This window comes from Pezoporus wallicus, unplaced genomic scaffold, assembly GCF_028554395.1.
Source record: "Pezoporus wallicus isolate ANWC-B61680 ecotype Strahan unplaced genomic scaffold, APGP_CSIRO_Pwel_v1 scaffold_6446, whole genome shotgun sequence".
In the NCBI taxonomy this organism is placed as follows: domain Eukaryota; kingdom Metazoa; phylum Chordata; class Aves; order Psittaciformes; family Psittacidae; genus Pezoporus; species Pezoporus wallicus.
In genome coordinates, this window is record NW_026636264.1 from 3767738 (window position 1) to 3792372 (window position 24635).

A 24635-nucleotide genomic window follows, 5' to 3' on the forward strand; every position below is an offset into this window, starting at 1 on the left:
AGCAAATAAATGTTTTGAGTTGTTTTTTTTCTTTTTTTCTTTTTTACCTCCAGTAATAATTCAGAATGTATCTTTCCTGGAATGGTTTACACATTTATATATAAGGTCCTATCAAATCCAAAGAGTTTTCTCTCTAATCCTACTAAATAAGCATATTTAAGATTTTATGTGGCTCCTTCTTATCCTACACAGTCTGTCAACCACCAATCCGAATGCATTTTCTCCTTCTTTGTGTGGAATCTGGAGATCACGAGCAGCTCTGAAAGATGGACTCAGAATACTAAGGTGGAACAGAGCTTACCTGTGATAAGAGCATCAGGTCTTGACTGTTCTTTTCTCCATGCTGGCACAAACACAGTAACATCCTTGTGGCCTCTTTCCAAAAACCAGTCTACTGCCAATTTGATTCCTCGACAAGAAAATACTTCTTTGTTCCCATGGCTGAAACACATATGAAACTTACTTATTGTATGATTTTGCTTTTCTATGACCATCAATGGAGCACAACAGAACGCCCTACAGCTGCTCTGTGGTTTCTAAAGGCAGCTGGGAGTCAGTCCCAGCCTTCCCCAAAGACTGCCTTCACCTGCAAAATGGTGTGGGATGCTGAATCTGCCCAACATTTTTAGCACCTGTACACAGATTCAGTAAGTAAGGAAAAACACAAGTAGGGAGTGTTAAAAATCCTCACAGCCAAACCAAAACTGGAGGGAAGGAATGCCATCCTGAGGGACCTTGACATGCTTGTGAGGTGGGCTGATGCCAACCTTATGAAGTTTAACCATGTCAAGTGCAAGGTGTAGGCACCTGGGTCGGAGCAATCCCAGGCACAGCTACAGGTTGGGCAGAGAAGAGATTCAGAGCAGCCCTGCAGAGAAGGACTTTGGGGTGCTGGTCGATGAGAAAATGAACATGAGCCAACTTCAGTGTGCGCTCACAGCCCAGAAAGCCAACCGTATCCTGGGCTGCATCAAAAGGAGTGTGACCAGCAGGTTGAAGGAGGTGATCCTGCCCCTCTACTCTGCTCTTGTGAGACCTCACCTGGAGTATTGTGTGCAGTTCTGGTGTCCTCAACATAAGAAGGACATGGAACTGTTGGAACAAGTCCAGAGGAGGGCCACAAGGATGATCAGGGGACTGGAGCACCTCCTGTATGAAGACAGGCTGCAAAAGTTGGGGCTGCTCAGCCTGGAGAAGAGAAGGCTGCATGGAGACCTCATAGCAGCCTTCCAGTATCTGAAGGGGGCCTATAGGGATGCTGGGGAGGGACTCTTCATTAGGGACTGTAGTGATAGGACAAGGGGTAATGGGTTAAAACTTAAACAGGGGAAGTTTAGATTGGATATAAGGAGGAAATTCTTTACTGTGAGGGTGGCAAGGCTCTGGAATGGGTTGCCCAGGGAAGTTGTGAATGCTCCATCCCTGGCAGTGTTCAAGGCCAGGTTGGACAGAGCCTTGGGTGACGTGGTTTAGTGGGAGGTGTCCCTGCCAATGGCAGGGGGTTGGAACTAGATGATCTTAAGGTCCTTTCCAACCCTAACTATTCTATGATTCTATGACTCTATGAAAACTATACAGTATAACAGGCACCATGAAGACTCAATGAGGCAAAACAGGAGGCCTGAAATACCAACATGGAAGAGTGCAATGTGTTTAGGAAATGCCAGCAGGTGAGTACTGAGCACCGGTATGCTTAGCAGAGGAGGAGACAGCAAATCCCTGCTACAGGAGTTCTGTGAGGTCCCACCCAAACAATAGAAGAGAGAGAAGGTCTGCAAGGCCAAGGGGATGGCAGGCACTCTGCAGCACAGATTAGTCTCTCTCTTTGGAGAGACTGTCCAAAATCAACACAACAAAACTGAGAATTTGCTCAGTACTGTGCTTCAGAAGGACAAATTAACTGTGTATTAAAAATGCTGCGGAGAGGCAGTTAACCAGAATCTGATCAGACATAAGCAAAACAAAAGATGTGTGCCTGTTGCACAATAACTGTCTGAGGTAAGGCAAGAGACACAATTATGTCATTTTCTAAAGGCAGATGAGTCCTCAGCCAACTTCTACAGCCAGTTTCAGGCATGACATATTACAAAAGATACAGATGAACTGGAAAGAATCCAAAAGGAAGTAAAATGATACCTATGGGTAAAGGCTGAAGGAAGCACATTTAGTTAATCTGGAGAACAAAAGACAGCCTGTGGAGGAACAAAACAATCTACAATATACAGACGGTAATTAAAATAGAGGACACTGATCAACCATTGGGTGTCTATGGAAAAGTTTTGGTAGCAGGAGGTTGCAGGGCAGACTCTGTAAGAAGAGGGGCTGTCCCACGCCAGGTATGCCCAGCTCTAGCTGGGTTCACAACAGAGAAGGGAATGAGGAACACCAAGGCTAGAGGAGGAGCAGGTACACCCCCAGAGAGACTTGCAGCCTGTGGAGAACACGAAAAGTGCAAGAAAGGAGCAGCAGACAAAAACTGACATCCCAATCCCAACTGTGCACCACTCGGTGCCCCTCTGAAGGGACTGAGCATCACCTGCAGCTATGACAAGGTGCAGGAGAGGTGTCTGGAGTGAGACTGTGATGAAGAAGTGGTGAGGAAGGATGTTTGCAGTGCAGTGAGCCTGGGAAAAGATGTTTTTCACCCCCTTAAGTATTTTAATGTTTGTCTTGTCTTGCTTCCCAAAACCTGAATCAGTAATTTAATATTTATGTTAACTGGCTATAAATTAAATTCCCCAAGCAGAGTCTGCTTGGCATGCAACAGTCCTTGGTGAGTGATATCCCTGCTGCTGTTTTGACCCATGAGTTTTCTTATTCATGTTCCTCCTGTTTTCTCCCCTGTTCTGCTGGTGCAGAAGCAGCAGCCAACCCACCACAGTTACACCAGGTAAGGGCAGAAAAGTCCTGTAACTAGACTAAGGAACAATCACGATGTACATTACATAAAGCTTTCTATCTGATCAATGGGACAGTCTGTCTATGGATTTCGGGCTCTCCTCAATGGACACTTTGTAGAAGAAATCAGCTGGCTCCTCTGGGCTGTGCATGCACAGGGGGAGACGAGCAAATTCGTGAGGTCTCTCCCAGCCCCACAGCTCTGTGTAGCAGAAGAAACACACAAGCATGGCAGCAAGCCGCTACCTTTCGGTTGGCCAGCTTGATGTGTATAGCAGGTATGCCACAATGTGCTTTCCAGAAAGGTAGAAGACAACTCCTTCATCAGGAGTGATTTGTAAAGGGGACAGTATGATGATGGATAACCACAGGGGTCCGAAAAGTTCCTCCTACTCAAATGTTTTAAGGCAAATAAAAACACCAGAAAGTTATTTAAAAATGTTTTTTTTCAGTAGGACCATTCCGAAGTACATATTTCCAGCTTTCTAAAGCACATCTCTGCTCTGTGTTCCTTGATTTTTTGATACAGTTTGAGTAATTGTGCTATGGATGAAGTGCCACAGTGAGAAAGTGACAAAGTGAGAAAACATTTAAAACAATGTTCAGATTCCAAAAGCCTGTGAAGGAGGTGGCATGAACCTGTGTCTAGGGGTGGAGAGAGAATGAGTCATGGCTAACACCTCTCACAAAGCATCATCCTCAGCAGAGGCTGTGCTGAAGGCCCCAGACAAAAGGAAAAAAAAAAACAAAACAAAAACCAAACCAAAACATAAAAAACAAACAAAAAAGAGGAAAGAAAACAAACAAACAAAAAAAATTGGCCACTACCATTATCTGGATTTAAGTGAGGAGGAACTGTGCTACTTCCTCTTCTACTGATGCTGGAGCTGGGACCTGGAAACATATTAAGATATTATAATCATTGCTGGATATAATAATCAAAAGTTTGTACATTTAAGCTGGCACAAGGAACTCCAAGGATAGTTTCAGTCCATCTTCTGTACCTACAGAGCTATTCTAGGAACACTGTAAGGAGCAAGACATCTATGTATATCACTATCCTGCTTAGCTATGGTTATAGGCCTCTGCAATAATACATTCTGTTTTCATCCAATATACCATGACACTATAATGACACTGTAGTAATAAAACACCTAGCAATTTTTTTTATTAGGCATTGTTTCATACTACCCAATTATTTGTGTTCTTGGTTGCCTGAAAGAGTAGCTCCTTTGTGTATTTCATAGCTTTCTAAAAGCAAAAAATAAAACCACATACAGATAATGTCACACGGGCATAGATGGACTGAGCACACCTTGAGAAGGATTTGGGGGTCCTGGTTAAAGAGAAGCTCAGCATGAGCTGGCAGTGCTGGGCTGCATCAAAAGGAGCGTGACCAGCAGATTTAGGGAGCGCTCTCCAGAAGCAGAGAGATTCTCCACTTCTTCTCTGCTCTCCTGAAACCCCACCTGCAGTACTGTCTTCAGCTCTGGGGCCCTCAACACAGGAAGGACATGGACCTGTTGGAGCAAGTCCAGTGGAGACCAAGTATCATCAGAGGGCTTGGAGCACCTCTTCAGTGGAGACAGGCTGAGAGAGTTGGGCTTATTCAGCTTGGAGAAGAGAAGGCTCTGGGGAGACCTTAGAGCAGCTTCCAGTGCCTAAAGGAAGCCTACAGGAAATCTGGAGAGGGACTTTTTACAAAGGCATGTAGGGACAGGACAAGGGGGAATGGCTTTAAACTGAAACAGGGTAGATTTAGATTAGCCATTAGAAAGAAATTCTTCACTATAAGGGTGGTGAGGCACTTGCACAGGTTGCACAGAGAAGTTGTGGCTGCCCCACCCCTGGCAGTGTTTGAGGCCAGGTTGGATGGGGCTTGGAGCAGCCTGGTCTGGTGGAAGGTGTCCCTGGCGATGGCAGTGGGTTGGAACTAGGTGACCTTTATGGTCCTTCCCAATCAAAACCGTTCTATGGTTCTATAATTTAAAATGCACACACACATATGCATAGAAAAAACAGCTAACAGTATTTCCAGCTATGGCAAGCCTAACTACAACTCCCTGAGGCAGCACAGAATCAGGACACTTGGTGTGCATTCAGTACTCAATGGGCAGCCATACAGCCTCCTTTGCAAGCCTGATACAAGCGGTTACTGTTCATGCTATCAGCTGGTCATGTGCAACCATAATCATACTGCAATTCATTTTAAAACAGCTGGGAAGGGCTTGTTCCAGCTACTAAATTCCAGTGAAATCACTGTACTGTTATTACTCTAAACAATCTCCATGTTTTCAAACGGATAAAACCACTTTTCACTCCTGACAGCGAACAAGTATTTTGTTAGACCACATTTTAGAAACAGTATTTTTCTTCCCGTAAGTCTGAGAAATCATTTCAGGAATGAAATCCAGGCCTCTCTGAAAGAAATGGACACTCTTACTTATTGCTTTCCATCAGGCTGGAATTCAAGCCACACTTTTAAAGGTGGAGGGAGGATCAGGCAGTTCTCTTGCCTAATATAGACTATTGTAATTCTTTCGTCCAGAAGATAAGTTTTACATATACTTAAACTTCAAGTACATTTAATCTGTAGAAAACAAACATGGGGAATGTGCTACAATCCATACTTTTTTTTTCTGCATTGCTGAGCAAAGGGATTTATAGCTTGTATAAATCTTCTTTTTCTACTCCATTTCAGACAGTCTAAGCTGGTATCTGAGTGGATATAAAGTCCAAGAAATGTTTGTGAAGAAGATGTGCAATTAGAATTTGTTCTTTTCTTCCATTTTGTTGTCATGCAGATCTGATGCTCTCCTTTTCATGATCTCTGTGTTTCATCAGCTTTATGATACATCATACGGTGAAAAGACTGAAATCATGCTGCTGCTTCTGACTTTTTTCCTTTTTTCCTTCTGAATAGTTGTAAAAAAGAGGAGAAATGTTTGGGTTGTTTTTGTTTTTCTTTTGTCAAGAAACTTTCTTTTAAAAATCTCTTCCTAATTATTAGAAGTATGTGAAAGCTCAGATCAGTCAGGATGACAGCTGCAGTCCTGGTGCATACAGCTTTAGTTCTGCTTGCTGTGTTTTACCTACCACTCTTAGTTGAAAGAAGATAAAGTACATTACTTAAGGTTTATCTACTTCTCTTTCATACCTCACATGAATAATTCTTTTTTGTCACCAGTTTTATATTTGGCCTGTTGATAGCTGTGGTTTTATTTCTGGATAAAAAAAAAAAACACCAAAAAAAAACCAACAACCAAACAAAACCCAACACTTCCTGAACAAAAATCAATCATTTTGTAGGCTAGGAGAGTTAGTAGCAAGTGGTAATACACCTGATAAGAACATGTTCATTTTCTCTGTTACCTTCCTAGCCCCCAAACTAGATTATCAAGTGACTGTCTTGAAAAGCGCTGAGATATACACTCCTAAACACTAACTACTAACAACAGTTGCAAGACTTAGGGTGTGCTCTAATGCAATATCCAAATCAACGTGGAACCCTCAGATTTGAAAGCTACAGAAAATACATACATTAATGATAAGAAACATTAGAGATGAGGTCTACACACAGGTTTTTACACAACTGGAATGTGTACACATCAATGTACCTCCCATGTAAAAGCATACTGATTAAAAGCAAGAAGAACAAAACTAAACCACAGATCTGCCTGGTAAATTTAGAGAGTTAGCAAATTATTTTCTTCTCTCATGTCACAGGAGGAAAACAGTGCTCAGTCCATAGCACAGAGGTAAGAATTTCCAACCTATATCATATTAGTGACTCATTAGCCTGGCAGTGTGGTTTTGCCACTAGCCTAATCTCCTTTTTATATTCTTTCTTTTTTTAAAGCTCTAATTTTGTAATCACAGAAATAATTTGTCCCAAAGTATTTCTCAGTAATCCAGCCTCTCATCAGTCCTGAATTAGTTCCTTATGTATATATTGGTGCTGACACAAAGTGAATGAAAACAGTTCCCAAATGTCTGGGTTGCTGTTTTGGTTTGGGTTTTTTGTTTTGTTTTTGTTTTGTTTTCCATTAGCCCATGATGAATTATACCAATGCTTCAAAGTCTTTGAAGGAAAAAAAAGTGTTGGAAGTTGTAACACCTTTCAAAACATCTTTTGTCTGTAGGGATTCCAATGTCAGGGCACTCTATGGAGTATGGCAAGTGTGGTTGCCAGCCAGACATACACGCAGGTGTCTGGCTGAGCAAAAGTCATACACTCAGCAGTCAGAGGTCAAAAGAGGCAAAGACAAATTATACTGAAAGCTGCCAGTGACAAGCTCCTACCCACATGATCATTACTTGTTGGAAAAATACTTTTATCTATTCCTTGAAGTGACTCCTCAAAATAACCCAAGAGACTAGACAGCCAGTGCCACAGGAAGATGAATTTCTGTATCAAGGCACCAAGATAAATTGTGTCTACAGAGCTCAGCAACACACAATCTGAGAAGAAGTTAATGCAGCTCAATTGTTAGTTTGTTAAATACATAAGCAATTAAACTGCCATATGAAAACTACATATGGCATAGATAAGACAAACCATCGTTTGGTTGACACAATTTGCAGTTGTGGAAAAACTTCTATGTAGACAGGGTATCAGCAAACATTTTACTATGGCCAAATGACGTGCTTCATGGTTAACAGACAGGGACCAGATTCAGTTGCCTAAACAGATATATCTTAATGCTTGTTAGGCACCTTTGGATATCTCACACTTCCTGCAGCTGAATGCCACTGTGGTCTCTGACACATCTGGGAGGCTTGGGTATATGCTTGATGCCATCAAGCACCCAGAATATCCATAGCTGAAAGGATGGCTGGGCATGAAAGCTGTGAAAGACTAAGATACCTGCCTTGAGTGGGAGTGAATTAAACTTAAAACCAACCTCCCCAAATCAGCACCTTCCTCAAACAAGTAAAAATTATGTATGCAATGGTTATCTCATACTGCATTTTCCCTTATGCAATGAAGTACCATCAAACAGTATTTAAATATATAGGCCAAGGTTTTCCAAAAGAGGAAACTGAAGTGTATCACCTCCATGGCCTGGGAATCCTAAGGGTGAAGTCTTCAGAAGAATCTATTAGCTCAGAACAAGATTAACTGATTTCAACCTGCAAACCCAGCAAATGATCAAAATAATTCAGTCCTTTTGCCTATATAATTTTGAAAGTGGTTGTCTAAAAATTGCAATACAGCTAGTAAAATATCCAATTTTTTGCTTATCAGCATTATCTTCATGCTGCGCTCTCTGTAAGCACAACAAACTGCAGCCCATACGTTTTCAGAAAAGTTTTATACATATTTATGTAAAATTTGAAACTTGTTTTTGTTGCTGTTAGCAAAGTCTAAAGGCACCCAAGGTAGCCAAGCAAAACTAACAAATATGGAACAGAAGCAAATAAATACAATAGTGAAAAGTTTTCCTATTGCCTTTGCACTAAAACCTCTGCTCCTTACTCCTTCCTTCTTGGTGACAAAAGCCTAACTTTGATTCCATCGAAGTATCACAGCAATAAACAAATTTTAGGCTGTTTTCAGCATCTCAACCTTCTCCTTGAAAACGACAAGCAAAGTAAAAGTACTGTGCAAATACACTGCAGTGTACTTCTCTCGTTAGAAGGATCTGCCTCAGCCTCAGCAGTAAAGGGAAGTCTTAAAATGAAGGGGAAAAAGAAAACCTCCAAACTTTGTTTCTGCCTCAGAGAGAAACAGGACCTTTTCCCCTCTACTCCAGACTGCAGAGGCTCAGCTGAGGAAGCTGGTTGTACATGAAGAGCAAGTCCAAGAACACACGGGAAGATAGATACAGCTGATGATCTGCTGGTGCTAGATGGACAAAGATCACCATCTTCTGCTTCCCTCAGTTACATAAAGAGAAAATTTAGAGTAACTTAAGTCTCACACACTGGGATACAGAACTACTGTTAACTGAAATGTGTTACCTGCGTAGTATCAATTTTGTGCAGCTTACACTAAACAAAGGTCCTATGCGCATTTCAATGTCAATGAATAAATGCCTTTCTTACTCATATGAACTAAGGTTCTAAGTGAAGATTTTGCATTACAACATCATCTACGTTCAAATAAACCCCACCTAATGAAGCAGGGTTAGAGCCACACAGCTCTCTGGAAAGCTGACAGGTACGGCATGATGGAAACCCGGGACCCACCCTAGTCCAGCCTCCCTCAGCTGTGGGAAGTGCCTTTTCAAGAGCTCCACAGCTGCTCTAGGGCATTTGCTGTTCAGCTCTGATTTTAAGTTTACATACACAGAAAAATAAGTCTCATCTATAAGAGTATTCTAACAAAAGGCTTTGTGTGCACTAGGCTTAATGTGTAGGCATCTTTCCTCTTCTGGAAAGGGATTAAGTCAACACCATGAAAGCTAAAATAACGAAATAACAAGACTGGATCTGAAGTATCCCACAGAAGTTAAATGGCAATTCTTTGAGTCATAGCCTGCAAAAGCCACCTTTCTGATATTCAGTTGAAAGACTGCTTTTGCTTTGTTTAACCACTTTAATCAATTCATATTCTTCTGCTAATATTGGCGCTTTAAACTAGAAATACATAAGATGTGCCTAAGCAGCCATTTTCAGTTTAAGGTATGAAAGACAATGACACCTCAGCATATAAGAAGAGCTGTCTAAGCATTTCCAAAAGGCAGATAAATAGAGAGGGAGTGTGTGTGTGTGGTGGTGGTGTGGTTTTTGTTTTTTTTTTTTTTGTTTGTTTGTTTTTGTTTTTGGATCGGGGAAAGTTGTTTGAGGCTTTTTGTTGCTGTTGCTTTTTGGTTTTTTGTTTTGTTGTTGTTTTTTTTTCAAACTACAATTTGCTAAAGCAGCTTGTCTGGAACAGGAGCAGTCACCAGACTAGACCAGCACAAATGCCAGCTCTAGCTGGCCAGAGTAAGTTTTTTTGGCCCATGCCTTGTTCTGTGCTGCCCTCACGGACACCAGAAATCCGCTCATCATGCAACCAAATATGAACATCCAGTCACATAATCAGATACATCCCTCCTCCCTTGTGTCACACCTAGCTGTTCTCCCACCCACAAAAACACTGTGTTTCATTTACAGGATTAATAGAAAAATAGAAACCACCCCGCCCGCCCCCTTCTGAATTAGGAAGCTGGATCAAGTCAATTTGAAGCCATGCTGTTACTAGATAAGATGCAGGTAGGAAAGCATCCGTGGCAACAAGACAGAGGTAAGGTGGAAAGTTAAGTCACTCTGCATGACTCATTAGATGCTTTGTGAAACTGGGTCCTTGATTAGTCATGCAATGGAGAGACAGGGCAGCATGGAGTGTTTTATCCTTCCAGAAGACAGCTGTCTCATGCTACTTGTATTATTTGACACCAGTCACCTCAACCTTCTCCACAAAACTTACTCCCCTCCCACACACATCCTTTAAAGGAAAAACAGCAGTTCTTATCTAGAATAATTATAATAATAAATGGTATCAGGTATGTGTATTACAACAAGGGAGTAAGAATATAGATCACCGTCTATGCCTTTCTGTGAGAACATACGAGGCATCTCCCCAGAATCTCTCTTGAGAAACTATCTAGTCTTGCTTAGGACACAAGCTCATTTCCCTTTAGCAACTCCAAAGTGAACTCACTGGCCACAGCTTAGAAATGCAAAGAGGAAAGAAAGACAGGAATAGACTGCCAATTTATAGGTTAGTAACTCATAACAGGAGCCACGACATTTGGCAGAAATTTGAACAAGGTTGTCTGAACCGCAGTTAAATTTCAGCATCTGCCCCCCTGCTTTGAACATCATTGCTCTGCATGTAAAAGCTGAAATCTTTCCTAAATACCTAAAAAGGTATTTAAAAAGCTTATTTACTATTACCTATTTTCTTTAAAGGGAAAGGCTAGATCCTGTTGGTAAACAACTGGTTGCACAGCTGGTGTCAGCAACAGGGACTTGTATTTCACAAACATGGGACTGGCTTTTGTTATCAAGGACTGATTTCTAAGAAAAGGTGGGATCCACTTCACCAAGCACAACAAAAACCTCTTCATCAACCAGCTGACCAAATGCAGAGCTAAAGTATCTTTGCCAATAGGCTGGCCAAGACAGCAAGGTATGAGCAATTCAGGAAGTTTATGGCATGTACTGATGATAACTTAAGATGGGTGACTGAGGACCCAACAAGGGAACCTTCTAGGCCTCATACTTACAAACAAGGAAGAGCTGGTCAGAGGTGTGAAGGTCAGGAGCAGCCTTGGCTGCAGTGACCATGACTGATGGAATTCAGGATCCTGTGAAGAAAGAGCAGGGCAAAAAGTGGGATCGCAACCCCAGACTTCAGGAGAGCAGACTTTGTTCAGGAGATTCTCATGCGATATGACCCTGGAGACAAAAGGGGCAAAGGAGGGCTGGTTGATTTTCAAGGATCACCTCCACCAACCCCAAGATTAGTCCACCCTGATGTGCAGGAAGCTGGGCCAAGGTGACAGGACAAGAATCTTCCTCAGCAACGGAGCACTGAACTGTGATATTCCCAAGCTGCTGGGCCCTAATGGGGTGCACTCAAGAGTGTTGAGGGAGTCCGCTAGTGACATCACACGGCCGCTCTTGTTAATCTTAGACAGGTTGTGGTGAATGGGGGTGTTTCTAAGGACTAGAGAAGAGTAAATATCCCTTCTATCTTGAAGGAAGGCAGGAAGAATTAACTCAGGGAACTACAGGCTGGTCAAACTCACTTTGATTCCTGCTAATGCTCCTGGAAGCCCTTTCCTAATAAATTATGTAGATTGGGTGAAGGTGATTTTGAACAGTCAGCATGAATTTATGAAGGAAAAATACACCTGACCAACCTCATGGCCTTCTATGGTGAAATGGCTGGCTCTGTGGATTAGGAGAGCAGTGGATGCTGTTTTTACTGTGGCTTTAACAAAGCTTTTGACACCGTCTCTTGTAACATCCTCACTGCCAAACTAACAAAGTAAGGGCAAGATAAGGGGACAGAGAGGCAGACTGAGATCTGGCTGACCTGCTGGACTCAGAGGGTTATGATCAGAGCCTAAAGCCCAAGTAGAAGCCAGCACTGGTGTACCCAGGGATTAATACTGGGACAAGCATTGCTTAAAATCTTCGTTAACGCTAGATAAAGGGACAGACTGCACCCTCAGCAAGATTGCAGAGGATGAGTAACCAGGAAGGGCAGTACACCAGATGGGTGCTCTGCCATTCAGAGGAACCCTGGCAGGGTGGAGAAACAGCCCAGCACGTACCTCAGGAAGTTCAACAGAAGGAAATACCAACCTTGCACCTAGGAACGACTAACACCACACATCAGTACAGGTTGAGGGCAAACCAACTAGAAAGCACCTCTACAGAGAAGGACCTTGGGGTTCTGCTGAACACTGGACTGACTATGAGCCAGCAATGTGCATTTTCAGCACAGAAGACCAACAGCCTCCAGGGATTAGGGAAGTGTTGCCAACAGATCAAGGGAGGTGATCCATCCTCTTGCTCAGCCTTGGTGAGACATCTGGAGTGCCAGGTTGAGTTCTGGGCTCCCTAGTATAAAACAGGCATGGACAATACTGGAGAGAGTCAAGTGAAGGACAATGAAGTTAATCAAGGGTCTGGAGCACCTGCCATTCAGGGAGAAGCTGAGAGCAGGGACAGGGGAAGGCTCAGGAAAATCTTATCCATTTGTATGAACACCTGATGGAGTGAATAAAGAGAACAGGAACTTTCTCACTGGTGTCCAGTGACAGTACAAAACACAATGGGCACAAACTGGAACACAAGAAATAGTGTTTAAACATAAAAAAATACCTTCCTTACAGCGAGGGCATTCAAACATTGGCCTACAGAATAGGTCAAGCCTCCATCCTTGGAGATGTTTGAAATCCAATTTGACATGGCCTTGAACTGACACTGGTCTGTGCAGGGGACTGGACTAGAAGATCTCCAGAGGTCCCTTCCAAACTTAATGATTCTGTGATTATATTTGGTAGAAGACATGTTAATTTAATTCTTGGACACAAAAAGACTGCTGTATTAATAGATCTGATCTGTTTAAAGGTCCTGTAGCATGCATAGCTTGCATTCATATTTTGCTCATTTTACGTAGGTGCTCAAGAAAGCAAACTGAGCATAGGGGTCCTGAATATTTATGCTAATACTGAATGAACATTAAGGAAAGGTGACTGATCTGGAGCTACTTCTGGAATGTGTTCAGTGCAGTCTGTGGAAGAAGTCGAACCTAAGTCTACTCACAAAGTCTGAGCTCTGCTAACTAGCTAACATTTACACAACTGTTTTGGATTTATATGTCAAATACAATATACACTCATTTTACAGTCTCTGGATAATTTCTTGGTTTAGTACCAAAATAGTGTTTGTTCAACTGGACATACTTCCTTGCCAGCTCAAATTGAACAAGATTAGGAATGACACATCAGGTAGAAAGAATTCTCAGGAACACCGATTTACAAAGAAGTAATATCCTTTCTTCATTGGCTAACACATGTACTTAAATAAACAAAACCAATAATACGGGCATAAATGAAAGCTGCATTTAAATTTAATTTGAAAAAGCCTCATTTAAAGGTAATTGACTTGATTACGAACTACGAAACTCTGGGCCTTTAGCCCAGAAATGAACTTATATTAACTAAGCTAATGAAAACCACATTAAGACTAAAATTTACCTTCTAAATCATGGTGCTAGTAATCAGATATTCCTTATGAGTTACCCAATTAGTTACTAATCAATTTGTCATTTAATCATTTCTATAGCCATTAAAAAAACTATCTCAGTATGTCTCTCTGCCATTTCCTTCTATCTCTAATCACCTATGAAGCATGAATATCCCGCCTCCCCAGAGACAAGTTTCTTGCTATGCACCTACATAACTGGGGTCAGGATGGCTGAATGCTGGAGGTAAATGTGTTATCTGTGGGCATGTAAATGAAAGTCTAGAATATAGCAATTTCAGGAATTAATGGCAATAAAACCGAACTCCAAATCTGATAACCAAGACCAATTTTACAGACAGATCAGTTACTGTAAGCCTACCAAGGAGAAGTATTCCTTAAGCCACTTAATTCTAAATCACTCTTTTAAGGAATCTTAGATTTGCTTTAACCTCTTGTATGTAACTGGATACAGCAATTGACCATAGCACTGGTTCTTATAAAAAATTAAGTATTAGACCAGCAGCAGGAAGGAAAGATTTGACAGTTGCCTACAAATGGACAATGGCATTAACCTATGGCTGTTCTAACTGCAAGTATAAATTACTGGACTCTTACAGACCTCTAGCCTGATTACAAGATTGGCATACTGTGTTGTCAACGAAGACACTTGCGAGAGAGGTAATTATACCATTCAGCGCTTGAATGGGACAAAATCATTCTGCTTCCATTTAAATATAAAAGCAAAAGCTTAATGGTCACATACCTCATTGCAACATTGCTGCCATCAATAACTATGGGCCTCAGGTTGTCACCATCTTCTGTCACATCCTCCTGCAATGGAGACTCTGACCTCTGAGACTCTATGGAAGACGCTTCACGCATTACACTAGTGTTAGCATTAGTTACAGTCTGATCAGTCTCAGTTTTATTCCCAAGTTTGACAAGTTCTCCCAAAATATCATTTATTAAAGCATCAGTACCAAGTTTATTTAGTACAAGTTGAACCTGTTCTTCAGAGTAACCCAACTTAAGTGCAAACTCCAGTTTGGTTTGATATTCTTTGACCACATCAGGGTTTTTTTTGACTTCCTTAGGTACTATCTGGGCCTCTTCTATCCTAAAGTCTTGCAAGATTTCATTTCTTTTTAGTATATGAGGCTCTAGGCAAGGAGATCGGCACACCAGTCGGTGAGTCTTAGGCAATAAATGTGATTCTGATGCAGAGTTATTCAGTCTCTCTGAATCATTATCAGAATTTGTGCCTTCTTCAGAGTCACAGCTGGAACTTCCAAAAGTCTCTTCAGATGCCTCCTTGTCCACATCTTCTTTCCTAGAATTAACCTTATCCATAGTCGGCTTCTCCACCATTGACCAAGGTACAATTGCATTTATTTGTGTGCCAGTGTTCCCCACATAAAGGTGGCCTAAGTCATGCCCCAGATGATCCTTCAAGCCCATGAAGCTGCTGCATGTACTTGACTCCACTTTGTTGTTTTTCTTGTATTCCTGAATATAAAGTGTTCCGTATTCCTAAAGAGAGAACAGAAACATTGCAACTGGTTACTCATATTGCTTGTTTTGTGTTTTGTTGCTGATTCCTCAGAACTGCATTTATTCCCTTCCAGCTGAGAAATGTGGCTTTTTTTACGAAAAACTTTTCCTAAGGAACATCCATAGCTAAGGGGATAAACAACTGATCATTTTTTTTCTGTGTGTATCAAATGCTTTTACTTAAACATTTTTAGAAACGGATTTATGAAAGAATAGAAAACCAAAGACTGCAAGTTTACCTCCTGTAACGCAGACAGAAGCATGTCACAACTTAGAGGAACTGAGATATTTCTTCTAGCTGAAGACAGTATTGTAAGAATTAAAAAAAAAAATTATAAAAAATCAACTATAAAATACAGGTACTGTAAAAGCATTTTTAACTAAACACCAACTCTGTTGAACAGAGAATAGGCATAGTACTAGATCAGCAGGCTTATGAGGCAAACATAAGACATTATAACACATAAAATGAATTAGTAACAGAAAATATGATTAAATTAAAACTTACTAGCCCTAAAAGACACTAGCAGTTCAACTGAATACACTCAAAACTATCTCTGAATTCCCTTATAAAGTGATAATTAGGTCAAGAAAGACTAATTGCACTCAACAGGGCACCGCATTAGTAACACACACAGCACTTAAGAGACATGGATTGATCTAACGGCAAATAAAGCAAATGAAAGTCTTTGCACTGATTTTAACAGACCATTTGTCAAACCAACAAGGCAACAAAATTAAAAGCTGATTTAAACTCTCAGACTAGACTTGTACAAGCCTTTTGCTGAATCAAAACTATATATAGGTAGAAGTCATGTAGGAAGAACAGAAGAAGAAAAGTTGCCATTTTCTGAACTTCATACACTTGCCACATCAGTTCTTCTGGAGGAATTTTGCATAACGGTAGTTATATACAGAAGTTAAGTACCCATTTCATCACAAGGATTACTTCCACAACTTACATTTAAAGGCAGATTGCTACCTCTTTCCCTTTTGTTCTTTTAAACAGGAATCTTTGCTAACTGCTTCAACAAAGAAAGTAAAAGATAAATGATTTCTCATAGATAAAAATGGACCATATGGAACAAATGTACTGCAAGGTTACCATGAAAATGAAGAATTTACATTAAGGGAAAACTATGGAACAAAGAGTTCTTTTACACTTCCATCTTGCAAGGCAGAATATTAAAGTAAGATACAGAGTCAAAGGACTTCACTTGAACTTGCAGACACAAACTTCATCAAGGACGATATACCAAGAAAAAATACTATGTCAAGCAGAATCTCTTGATCTATACTAACAAATAACAGGTATGTCTTAGGAACAGCCAACATCTGTCAGCAAGTTCATCAACACTCCCATCCCCTTTATGTTAGCATGTAAGAATGACCCAGTATTTTTAAAATACAGTGTAGTTTCCTCTTCTTGGAATAAGGATCTGAGAGTGCCCACACAAGAAATAAATCCAGGGGCAAGACCAGAGAGAATCAAGAAAAGAAATCAGTCTGTGGTTCAGTAAAAGCAGACTTCATTGGCACTGACTGCTGAGGTACCACTGCTGTGGTGGAGCATTTTAGCTATGGGGCACAAAAACTTACTTTACCTAAGCTTTTCTAGTTCAGCTAAGTAAATCTATCATCAGTGTTTTCATCTCCAACACCTTAATCCAGGCAAAACTCAACAGAAAGAAAATACTCTAAAGTTTTATTTAGATCTGACCTTGTTAGAAGGCAGCAGAGCTGTAGTTCATATGTATATCAATGAATACCACTTTCTCTTAACTCAAAGCTTGAAGATTTCAAGTAACACCACAGATTATAAACAACAAGAATTTAGGAAATGAACCTTTTCACACAGTGATTTATTAACTAACATAATGCACTTGATAGCACAGTGCTAACAGCAAATCACAACAATATCCCAATAAAAGGATACAGCTAAATAACCAACACTGTGGCCTTCACAGCACTGTCACCAACAAAAAAAAAAAAAAAAAAAAAAAAAAAAAAATCTCAAACAAGAAATCCCTATTGGAAGCAAGGCTGCTTAGCAACCAGCCTGTAGTTGCTAGGATGCGCTCCTTTAACATACCATCATGAATACTAGCACAGCAAAAGAATAATTTGGTATGAACAAAAGCCCATGAAAGAGAGCGGGACTTAAGTGCGTCTGGCTTCCCCTCAGAGAACAATGCAGCTGCCAAACCGATCTGGAAGCCCCGACATCATTGTTCCACCAACCCCACAATCTGCTCTGACTCGAGGAAGTCTAGTTAATGGGCAACACTTTTAAGCTGGACTGAAAAGTTGAGCTGGCTCATGTACCACTGCCACAGAATACAAGGAGATAATGGGTCACTGCCTAAATCCGTGTACTGTGAAATGTCATTTTAGTATTGAAGTGAAAGTAGAGGGAGGGTTTTTTTTGGAAGGGGGGAAGAGGAGGTTGCATATTAACAGCATAGAATAAACAAAGCTTGAAGTGCATTGACAGAAAGAGGATTTTTTTTTAGTGTTAGTTAAAATAATACATAAGTCATTCTTCAGTCACTTCTTCCTTGATGTTTAAGTGCTGTTCAGCAACTACAACTGCAACACCCTCCACCTCTGAATCCACCCAGGGATTCAAAGAAGTTGCTAGCATATTAATTTGTCTGAAGATCAGGCATTACGTGAAACATAGTTTAGATGATCGGCATATCAACTGCATAGTAAAAGTGACTGTAAACTGAGCTTTGTTCATTGTTGGGAATGTATAAGTAATCAGCCTCACAGCTATCTATTAAGTCTCCAGTCAATCTCTATCTTGCTCTAATATATAATTGCTTCTTTTGTACAGAACTCTACTTTTTTTCTGAAACAATGTAAAGAATAGGGTAATAAGGGCATCAGCTTTAAAATCTGCCACAGTATACAGTCACCATGCTATTGCTTTAAAAGCGTAGTTGAAATGATGTTTACACTTGTAAATCCAAAGCTAAAGATTTCTGAAATAGTTTTGCATGAGCAGTACCCTATTCCTGGCATCTGGCCTAAACCCTGCATTCAAACTGCATTTATTTTCAGCCAAATTTTTAGAATGTCTGTGAACTTTGTACACCATATGGATCTCTTAAAAATGCTAGACTTTGGAGCTCCCAGCACGATGTCCTTTATGAGATTCATTGATTAGAACCATGAAAATCAAATGTCACTGTTGAACACTGTTGGAATTGATTATTTTATCTTGATTTGGTTAGGGAAGAGCAACATGCCAGCCAGTCTATTTGAATTAATTTGTATCCCAAATAACCACTAGGGTACCTATATATAGGAAAATGAAGAACATGAAAACCAGAAAAGGTCATATTTATCCAAGGAGCAACATCAGATAAGAACTCCTTGCACTCATTATTTACAAAGACTCTCATTACACACATATGGTTTTAAAATATACCATGCGATATAGCTTAGAAAAATATCTGCTATGAATTCCAACTCAAGTGAGAGCCAAACAAACATTAAAAAATCTGCTCGGGCAGACTTCAACCAGAAAATCATTGTTGAGAAAGTCTCCAACTTTTGGTTATGCTCAGCACAGCCAAGTAATAGAACATGTTTTTACGAAAAAATCAACAAAACTGTTAACTCCCAATTCAGACATATGTATGACTATGTTTTAAACTATATCCTGTTTAAAACTACAGTATCTCACACTAGGTTCACTGTTAAAGGCCTAAAATACTGTATTACTGAGTCAAAGACATTTATAAAGTATAAATGTAATACTCTTGGTGAGCACTGTACTACTCCATTGTGGAAATGTAATCTTTTCCCATTTCTTAGAAGTCACCATTATTTTCCACTAACCATTAATCAGCCCATTAATTCACCTTTGCACAAACCAGAAATATTTCTCAAAGGGATGTGGGCAAGTACATCATCTAATCTTTTAATATTCAGAATATTTTCCACTTACAACTGAGCATAAGAAAAGCAATTTAATGCAAATTTAGTTCACAGAGGAAAATAACGAAGAGTGAAACAGTGTCATATGGCACAGTGTAACAGAGCTTGTGTATTCTCAAAAGACTGTCAAGTTTCCAAAGATACATTCTACAGTGAAATAGTTCAGCCCAATTTCACACAGGCAGACTTTTTCTGAGTCTTCTAAACACATAATGTAAAATATTGAAATCACAGTTTGTTGAAACACTGGTGTTACTTGTCACAAATAGAAGTGCAGAGCTGATCAGAAAATTAAAAAACCTGATTGTATCTGTTATCCAAATGATAGAGATACTCTAACAATGCAAATAAAATAATGAATATGTAATAAATGCCTACTGCTGTAGTTTCTATGTATTTAATTACCATTGAATTTCAGCGAGTGCTGTTGTCTGCATCATTCTATCCAACAAAGGAAGGATGTCCCATTGAACAGATTGGTTAATGCTCTGGGGCAACAGATGTCTACTGGAACTGCAGGAGACCAGCAACTGGTGGCCTGCCCATCTTCTGAAAACTTTCAATAGACTCATGCATATGTCCACACAATAGGGCATGTGGTAGAAATGCAAACCTCTTTTTAACCCTTTTATATGCTCTCTTTCCCTCCCAATTCATATATGAAGGTCTTTGTTTTGGGGTTTGGTTTTTTTTTTTTTTTCCTTTACAGGATTCTTGGAACACAGGCTCCTGGAGTATACAGTGTTTGTTCTTCAGCCTAACATCTGAATTCAAAATATAAAGCAGATTAGAGAGTTAAGAAAAATAGCCAGCCTAGATCTGACACACTTAAGAATAGCTTTCAAAGCACAAAATATCTGACTGGAACATGTTCCCATCCAACAGCATCCTCATGCTCTATTTTGCAGTACAGTATCTTCAGATAGCCTGCAATGGAGCTCTTCCTATTTTCACAAACACTGGAGATTGCACACATTCTATGGTACCACGTAAAAGACATTTGATTTTCTTTTTTTTAAAGCTTTTTCTACCAGTCGCAAATCAATGTATGTAATAGCTCGTTTGCAAAAAAGAGTAAATACTTATAACTTAAAGTTGAAACCTCCCTTTCTCCTGAGGGGACTTTAGGAGAATTTGTTCTGTTGATGGCTATTGCCTACCATATTCAAATTCTGGGAAATACACCATTGCTGATGCTTTTGAAAGTTCCTTAATAGAACGCACCAGGTGAGATCATTGCTCTTTAATATACTTAAGTATATTAAAGAAAACTGGTTTTCTTTCCCTCTTTTTCCAAGAGACACCCAAAGTGTGCAAATCTCAGTCGACACAACACACTAGCTATGCTGTCCAAATGCAAACTGATATGCTGAAACACCAGAAAGGTGAAATGTCCCATTTCTGCAGAGAGAAGCCCATATACTTACGTTCGCTGGAAAACACACAGACATTGGTTTCTTGTAGCTGTTCCAGAAGCAACTCCTTAACACGATTTCAGCTGCAGACTTCAGGCAAGTGAGCAGAACAATGAATGGACGAACAGATGGACCCACGATGTCTTTGCTTAACCTATTACTGAGCGGATGCGGAGCCAATCACAATCCGCAGAGCTCACAATTAGTTGGCCGGGCAGATGCAAGGCAACCTCCCCACCCTGCATCAGGTTCGGAGGTTTCTAAGATAAGCAAGTTGATGTCATTCTCAGGGTCTGCCCCGGGCAGCATGTGTATTAACGAGGGGTGTGCAGCAACAATAGGCCATACAAAAGAGACTAGCAGGCAGCTGCTGTATGAGAGCCAGAGTCATTAGGGAGCAGGCTGCCAACAAGAAACACCTGGCTTGGGCAGACTTCAGCTTCTCCTCATTGTTTCTAATTCATGAAACAAAGAAAGGAATTATTTTTGAGTAGTAAAACTTGTGAGTTCATATTAAAATATATCAGTCTTAAGGAATATAATCCCTTCTCTGATGGAAACAAAAAGTTCTTTGTAAGGAAAAATATGAAAAAGAAAGAAATCTATCGGCAGCTATTGTAGTTCTCTTTTCTTGTTAGCAAAATTAATCTTACTGGTATAAAATGTGAGGAGGTATGAAAGAAGCCCACACTAAACACTGAAATGTATTCAGAAACTGCTTTCTGAATCTACTGACACTTTTGTACATCAGTCAATAAATGTAATAAACTTGCGTTTACACACAACCCTAACAGAGTACTTCTGGGCAATTTCAATGGAAGGTGAAACTGATTAAAGTGAACGCACATAATATTAATACGAGGAATAATGGATATTTTTAAGTAGCGGCATTGAAACATTAGGGCATTTGACAGAAAGGAACTACGAACCACCCTTTTGTTCTGGAGTCAGTCATACTTATTTGCAACAGAACTTCTTCCCCTTTTATTTCACAGATCTGTTCTAGATGCCAAGATCTTCCTGTCTTTGCAATGATGAAATATTTGAACAAAAGTCAGGAGCTAGGCCACGGAGAGCTTTTTTCATTGTTTTCATTTTTAAGTAAACCACAAGGAAACACAAACTTCAGTCCACACCTCCCCTTCCTGCCCACTATTTCTAATACTACCAAGCTCTGCAATACACACATTTACTGACATAACAGCAGCAACGACCAAAAAAAGTGGAACAATGTGGACTTTCAAATAGAAGTTGCTACTGCTGGTAGCCTCAGTGAAGACAGCTCAGTACAGAGGAGGAGGGGATGCTATATTTGCAAATGTTCATCTGAATGACTACTAAAGTGTATTTACTGAACTTCAGCATCACTACATGACCAGAAGCAATACTGAGAACCACAGAGGCAGTTGTCCTCCTCTGCTTGGCAGGACAGGCAATCTGCTGGGAAACGTAGACAGTGATTTCAAAGAAGAAAAGAATATGAACAGGTTTGTTGGAACTGTTTTGAATAATTTCCCAAGCTTTATGTGGATATTAAAGTGATTCAACATAGTAAATAAAATCACATACCATCATGCTGGTATACTGATGCATTTATCATGTACCCAGATATTAAGCTGCAAAGCAGAAACCCCAATTGTAGTTTCTCAGCACTGTCCATTAAACACTCCTAAGAACAACTACTAACACCACTATTTTGGAGCTTTGAAGTCGGAGGCAGGAGGAGTCTCCTCACTAATTTCTGCCACTGTGAACACAAAGAGTGAGAGAAAGCTACCCATGAGCACAGTGGGATGCCTGATCTCCAGCACTGGATTAAGCCTCTTTGCAAACAGAAAATAAAAGCAGTGATCTGAAAAAGCTAATCAGTCCCTGCTGTGGTATTTAGACTACCTCAGTTGCTAGTATTGGATAATGTTAAGCATATTAAAACTTCTGCAGGCAAAATAGGAAGCCAGTCCAGTTCACCTACATCCAAGAACTGCCCTCAAATACAGTCAGGATCACTTGGCTTGTCATTAGCTCAGTATCCCCCTGATTAGAGCCAGGTACTTCTTTAGCAATACAAGAAATATTTGTTTTGCAGAGGACACATGTAATATGCTTTATGTGCATCTGTCACAAATTGAGAACACCGTAGCACAAAAGTGATGTACTTAGGGCCCTACAAGAATAACTAGGGCAAGTGCATCTGGCTTAAAAATTTGCCTTAAAAATAAGGTTGTAAGAAGTTTACTTGAGAAGACCTTCCCCTTCAATGTCTTCTACAGTAACAATAAGAATAGCTCACCCCTCCAAACAAGTCTCCATACTCCAAGAGCATGTCTTCAGGGAACCAGGTGTAAACTTTAGTTGCTGATTATTGTAATGTCACACCGTAGCACCATGAGCAACGTCAGAACAGATACAGTCTGAAGACTTAAGCTGTAGTTGCATGAATTAAGAAGACATTTTATAATTCTACCTTGCGCAAAATGTCAGTTACTTAAACCAGATGCTTGTTCTGCAAGTATCTTCTCAGCTCTTCCCTAAAAGAAGCTGGACTGCCCAAGGTGTCAGACTGTCCTATTAAATCAAGCTTGTGATGTCAGAAAAACATTTGTACTAAGGTTTAACCAGTGCATGAGGCTTTCTTCTGGGAATGATGAGCTCAACAAAGAAATCTCAGTAAGAAACACTGGCTCTCCATCACACCTGTGAGAGCCTATGACTTGTCACTAGAATGGACACAGTACAAATGAACAAACCAAATTCTACTTCTTTTGCAGAAACCTCCAAATCCAATAACCTGGCTAGTTCAGCAACCTCCTATTACCATATCTCAAATACAGTGAATCAGTAAGTTATAACCAGACACCAAAATACAGCAAAAGTAACAGCTCTTCAAATTTCTGCTCTTGCAAGATAAGCTATAAAAACCTCGTTCTGAGTCTCTCAGAGACTGGACTCTGTGTTCAGTGCTCATTGGGTCCCTAATGCCACGTGATTAAATGACAGACCAGCACAAAAACCTGAAATGGCTGGAGCTCAGGGATTCCATGTGGGAAGGAGATTTCCAAACGGCACACAGCAAGGTGATGGAATGCTGCAGAGAGACATGGACATGGGTGAACCTCTCAGCTGGGCAAGGGGTGGGAAGAACAGCATCCCTCTCCCCATTGCCCAGTTTGATATAAAAAGCACATATGAAGGATCAGAAAGCCGAAAGGAGGGACAGCTGGGAAATTCGGGCAGTGTAGGCTGAAGATATTAGGGAAGCACTACTACAAGGGTTAAAACCCCACCCTAAAAAAGAGCTGCTAGCTCCAGCCAACTCTTCTTGTTTCAAACAAAGCCTTATTTAAAAAGAAATCATTTTATGCAAGCATACAAAATGGTCATTCTGTAACTCAAGTGGTATTATTGCAGATAAAGACAACTTGTGCCACTGAAGTATTTCATTATCTTTTATTGCAGAACTTTATGTTAAGCCTCCAGTAAAAAATAATGTATTTGCAAGAACACACTTCACAAGCTAAATCAATCACATACCACTGCTTTTATGAAATAGAAATGAACATTGTATGCTCCAGACAAATCTCACTGATGTGGCACTGCAAAATATCCTACATTCACTGTTGGACTTGGGAGCTGCAAGGGAGATGGTTTTCTTTAATATTAGGAAGTGGCAATACAACAGAAATCCTTCTTTTTCAATTAGTATTTTAAGAGATGCAAACTATTTTAAGAAGAACACTTTGAAGCAAGTTTACTTAGTTTTGAGGAATAACTGGTGCTCTAGACTGTATCTAGACAGCCATAAAAACAAAACCCCACCACCACTCTACAGCTGTAGAGAGCAGTGAATTAAACGACCAGTAAAAATTGCCTAGAATTCATTAAAAAATGGCACTGTGGTAAAGATCAGTAACACATTGCCTAGAAGAATAACTAGCCTTAAAAAAACCCCATATTTTAAAAGGATCAACTGTATTTTCAAAAGCAGTGTAATTTCTCTGTAGAAAAATACGCACTTTCAAATGCATTGAAACAAAGCAGTGAAGAGTTCTGTCACTCCTTCAAAGACTCGGTTGTCTGTGATCATCCTTATAATTTAAAAAAGCAGAGCTGCATCTTCCAGCAGACCACCAT

The 24635-nt window shown here is 40.2% G+C and overlaps 1 protein-coding gene across 5 annotated transcripts in view; it reads right to left on the reverse strand.

Moving 5' to 3' along the window:
- The window catches only part of ZC3H12C (zinc finger CCCH-type containing 12C), a 45263-nt gene that overhangs the window by 8274 nt on the left and 12354 nt on the right, over positions 1 to 24635 (reverse strand). For 3 of the 5 annotated variants that reach the window (XM_057399702.1, XM_057399700.1, XM_057399698.1), the window contains exons 2-3: positions 14354 to 15120; positions 302 to 441 (exon numbers count right to left, since the gene is read on the reverse strand). In XM_057399702.1, the coding sequence (XP_057255685.1) occupies positions 302 to 441; positions 14354 to 15048 (835 nt within the window). In that variant the 5' untranslated portion in view covers positions 15049 to 15120. Of the gene's footprint in view, positions 1 to 301; positions 442 to 14353; positions 15121 to 16103; positions 16176 to 20516; positions 21022 to 24635 lie in introns of those variants that run through there. The other 2 variants (XM_057399697.1, XM_057399701.1) reach the window with 2 other exon arrangements.